The sequence below is a fragment of the Papaver somniferum genome, chromosome 5, assembly GCF_003573695.1.
Source record: "Papaver somniferum cultivar HN1 chromosome 5, ASM357369v1, whole genome shotgun sequence".
Lineage (NCBI taxonomy): Eukaryota > Viridiplantae > Streptophyta > Magnoliopsida > Ranunculales > Papaveraceae > Papaver > Papaver somniferum.
The window spans coordinates 63,429,366-63,434,371 of NC_039362.1; the positions used below are offsets into that span (position 1 = coordinate 63,429,366).

General features: G+C 34.1%; 1 protein-coding gene across 1 annotated transcript; it reads right to left on the reverse strand.

Moving 5' to 3' along the window:
- Positions 1-1,594: 1,594 nt before the first annotated feature.
- On the reverse strand, positions 1,595-2,425 carry LOC113279121 (protein FAR1-RELATED SEQUENCE 5-like). The gene has a single exon (XM_026527828.1). The coding sequence runs from the start codon at positions 2,423-2,425 to the stop codon at positions 1,595-1,597; it is 831 nt and encodes a 276-aa protein (XP_026383613.1).
- Between the last annotated feature and the right edge of the window lie 2,581 nt (positions 2,426-5,006).

The window sequence follows — 5,006 nt, forward strand, 5'->3', positions numbered from 1 at the left end:
AGTAACAGAAAATAATGTATCATTCCAATCGAATCTGAAACTACCTCTCTAAATGTAAACTAACAAAGTAAATTCAAAGGCTTAGGAACAAAAGGTATTAAAAATGAATCCAAATGGAAGACATTATAAATCAACTTATCCCTTGTTTCCATTAGCAGCAGCAGAGGCGCCAACACCAGTACTAGAGTTTGGTTGCGGAATATCGATACCCTGTTTGACGAACAAAAAGTAAATGAAAATATATTTATTGTTTAGCAAAAACCAACAAAGCACATAAGAAAGAAAATATATACTACCTGAATGTCTTTTTGGGGTACCCTCTTGGGAGTTTTTTTCTTGAAAGCTATATCCAATGCCGACTTGTACTTACCATCATGGTCACCTTTCTTCTTCTTTATCGGCGGATCCCTAATTTTAGTTTGTTCATCAACATTCCTTCTTTTGGCTTTGGGACCTTTGACATTACCAGCTTGTTTACTTTCCTGTTGTTGGAACTTTTTTGCCTCCGTTTCAAAGTTTTCTGGTAGTCGTTTAATTCTTCTGTACAAGCATCCAAATGGCGTCTTACAATGGAACTAGACTCTTCATCTATGGACCCCTTCATTGCAACAACAAGAGCTGTATTTGCTAGGTCACTATAACGCACACTTGAGGATTCATTGTAATCTGCTACTATTGGAGCCCCAAAACTGTCAACAATAATACCGTCTCTTGCTTTCATAGTCCATCTCTTAAGAAAGTAATTCATAGGAATCTCTGATATTTTTCTCGAAAGAAGTACTCGCAATGCATGAACACATAATATGCCTGTAAATTGAAAACCATTGCAACGACACTCTACTTTCTTTTTTTTTTTTTAATCAAAATGCACTTTGCGGTCTTTGTCATTCTTGAAGGGAACTAGCATCTCCACCTTATGAATATAAATCAAATCATTTTCACTTTCAATATGTTCCAAATAACAACCAATTTTTTTAAGCTTGTCTCGAAACATTTTGAAAATTTTAGAAGTATATATAGTAAAAACTCTCCGGAGGAATACTCCATATAAGAATAAACTCCATAAAAGAATAAAAATTTATGGTCCCGACTTGGGCCAGTTATATTTAAGAATAAGCTTCCTATTGAAATAAGTCATAATTTTTTCTGGTCCCGTCTTAAGGAAACTACCTCCATATAAGAATAATTGACAACATACTATAAATATATAATACTTGTCGTACATCAAATTAAGATGAAGAGATTCTTGTAACCATATTACAAGTTCGTTTTGCTTCAAAATGAATTTTTTAATTTTTTATGCACAACTTAATACGAATGTCTTCAAACTCATTTGATTTCATTTGCTAATTTTCGATGTGATAATTGTGATATATGTGAATTGTTTTATTACAAATTTTGCATATACATAAGTATGATAAAAATCCTCATTTAAATAGTGTTTGTATATATTTAGATACATTTTCGTGTTTCCTATGTATATGCATGAATATGCCCAAATATACATATGAATTTTTTTTTTGGTCTATTCAAGTTAGACCTCCATATAAGAATATTTCTTTTGTGGTCCCTATGATATTCTTATATAGAGGTTTTACCGTACCTTGAATGCTTGCCTTTCGAAAGATACTGCAGATACTAAAATATGTTTAGTAATTTGCTTACAGCGATAATCTGCTTGAAGCTCTTTCTCCCTCCAATTCATAGTCGCTTTCTCATATTGCGTTATAAAAACATTTATGCGGAGGCTGGAGTTCACATAACCCTTAACAAAACTATAAACACTTTCACTTCTTTGTGTTGATGTCATTCCTGCACAAAAATTCGCTTCCATACACAGGAGCCCGTTTCGTAAAGAATACAAGTTGGTTAACCATTCGTTTTCAGACAAAGAGTACTTTGTAATCATAGAAACCCAAAGTGTCTCAAACTCTTCTTCAGTCTCAGCATTGTACATGCAACTTTGAAAATCTTTTTCGAAATCTGTATTAGCTGCATAAACGTGAGAGAGATGCTTCGTTGCATTCTGATATATGTGCCACAAACACAAACGATGATGTGTATCTGGCATAACTTGCTCTATAGCATTACTAATTGCTTGGGCTTGGTCTGAAAAAATATTTTTTGGATGTTTTTCGGACATTGCACTAAGAAATGATTGGAACGCCCAAACAAATGATTCTGTTGTTTCATCTACAAGTAAGGCCATCCCAAATAACATAGACATTCCATGATAATTAACACCTACAAATTGTGCACATGGCATGCCGTATCTATTAGTCATAAATGTGGTATCAAAACAAACAACATTTCCGAAAAATTCATAATCTATTCTTGCCTTTGCATCTTTCCAAAATAAGTTGCATGCTTGGTCGTTTTCATCCACTTGTACTTCATACATAAAATCTGGATTTTCTTTCTTCATACGCCTTAAATAATTTAATTGTGGGTTTGGATATAGAATTTTAAAGGTGGAATTCATGGGTCTAGGGGATTTGGTAGAATTATGTTTTCCTCTATATGTTTGGTTGTCCGAATCCTTGGAATCACGTTTCCTACAGGATTCAATTTTCCAGCAAATCTTCTATATGGAGTCCGACCCCTCCCTCTAAGATTTGTTGGGAAACTTATCAAGGAATTTATGGACCCACTTTTTTTTAACTCTAAATCCCATATATATGCAATTTTAAGATTAGAACTGTCAACGGGGCAAGCTAGGGTCAACTCGGCCCTAGCTTGACAAGCCACGGACGGGTTAGAGTCAGCCTTAGCCCTAGTACTGTTAATGTACAAGCCCAAAACCCCAACCCTAGTCCTAGACGGGTTGGCTCTGACGGGTTGCGGGTTGGCTTGTCAAATGGGGTGGCTGAAACGTAAAATTACTTGAACGTATAAAAAACTCAGTGGGCAGAGGTATTCGAACTCATCCCATCTTGGTTCGTATCTGAAAACTATAACCACTCTTCGATTTCGTGGTTGTTGATTAGTTTTGCTTGTTATTTTATATATAATGTTATATTTATGTTGGTCGGTGCTTTACAAAACGCTAAGAAAGCACTAAGTACTCTGTAACCCTAAATCAAATAAAATTTAGATTGTATTAAATCATTTAAGGAATATTTTAACTTTGATTTCTAGCACAAAACCCTAAAATCATCCTAAAATTCCTAAATTAGTAACTTAAAATTCTTAAATTAGTAACTTAAAGGAAATGGACGGGTTGGCTGGTAACCCGCGGGTTAGACCTAGCCCGGCTTGTTTTCTATTAGGGTCGGATATAACAGACCTAGCCCGGCTTGTTTAGGAAACAAGCCCAACCGGCCGGGTTGAAACAAGCCAAGTTAGGGCTAACCTGCGGGTCGGGTTACTAATTGACAGCTCTATTTAAGATTTGAGGATAATGTCAAACGGTACAAAGACTTTAATACAAGAAAACTCTATAAATCCTAGGAATTTATATTGAATTACCAAACACAAAGAAATTTACATGATTTCCAGAATTTATAATCCCATGAAATTATAAATTCTTAAAAACGGTGAATTATGCAAACAAACCCACCATAAATCAACTTGAGCATCCCCTTCTTTGTATATCTCCCTTAGTCTTTTCTGAAACTCGTTCTTGCAATCAATTTGGGTAAAGTTCAAATATTGGGAACCACCAAGTTCACCACTCATAATACCAAATATCTGAGTTGGTCCACAACCTCCGGAATGAAGTGATTCCATAAATGTAGTTTGTTGCGGCAATATCTTCCTTTGGGACCTTAGAAGATGTCCCTCTGTTGAATCTACAAGTTTGTGATTATGTTCTTGGATGAATTTCGTTACAACAAATTGATCACCCTTAGCAATACACTGAATGCGTGCCATACATCCTGTATGCATATCTGGGCGTGCCTTTGGTGGTGTCCCTTTATTGTGTCTCTCTTTAAAACCTTGTTTTGAGCAAAGAATGACCCTTTTCCGAATTTTATCATCTTTTGTACGTTTAACAGCACCTCTACAAATACTAAAACCAACTCTTCTGGCATACTGATTGTAGAACTCGTACATTTTCTCCTCTGACTGAAACACAGTTCCTTTTACTGGTATATCATAAGCTAATTTGTTATGTGAAATTTTTTCTAAAACTTCTTCAGATAATAAGTTATGTTCATCAATTACATCTATTTTATCTGAACCAACGTTAGAGAAATCACTATCAGAATAAGTTTTAAAGTCATTATCATCATAAAGTAAAATAGTTAGGGTTTTGATTACCTTCATCATCGTCACTGCCTTCCGACTCTAGTTCCCATTGACCATCATTGCATCGATCTAAATTATTGCAATTTTGATCAACTACTTCATTTGGTATTAGATTAAGATCCCATTGATTATTACATTCTCTTCCCGACATCGATTTCACAGGCATTGCTGTTTTTAACAAAGAAGACGAGTAAGATTTTTATAAAGAGCAATGTATTTCTCTAGGGTTAAAACTGATCACGTTTAGAAAGATTTTCTAAATTTTTTCTTATCATTAAATATCTTTTATTTTTTTCTTTTTAGGAAATCTGGTTAATCTTAATAAATGAGAATCACGTTTAAAAAGGTAAGATCAAAAAATTAGGAATTTGTTAAAACTAATTATTCATTAACGGTTTTTAATAAAAGGAGACTTTGAATAGTGCTAGGTGTCATCTTTATAGAAGGGTTTCATACTCTGAGTATGGAGCCCGTGACCATACTAGCCGAATCGTTTTTATACCTTCCTATAATCAATCTGTGTATTTTATTATCTCCTCTAGCTTCAATTCTTCTCGTCATTGCTTAATTATTTTCAAACTTCATTCTTTAGATTTTATGATTGTTGATTTACCTAATTTTCATGTTTTGCCTTGTCATAGAAAACCAAATTTTCTCTGAATCAATTCTAGTTGTCCTTTAAATTTTTTTAGTTGTTTCCTCCAAAAAGATTACTTGGGTGAATCTGATTCTTAGAGTTTGGAATTTTAAGGCTT

Bases quoted from the DNA above. Each gene is read 5' to 3' on its own strand.
- LOC113279121 (XM_026527828.1), bottom strand. From the start codon at position 2,425: ATGAAGAAAGAAAATCCAGATTTTATGTATGAAGTACAAGTGGATGAA.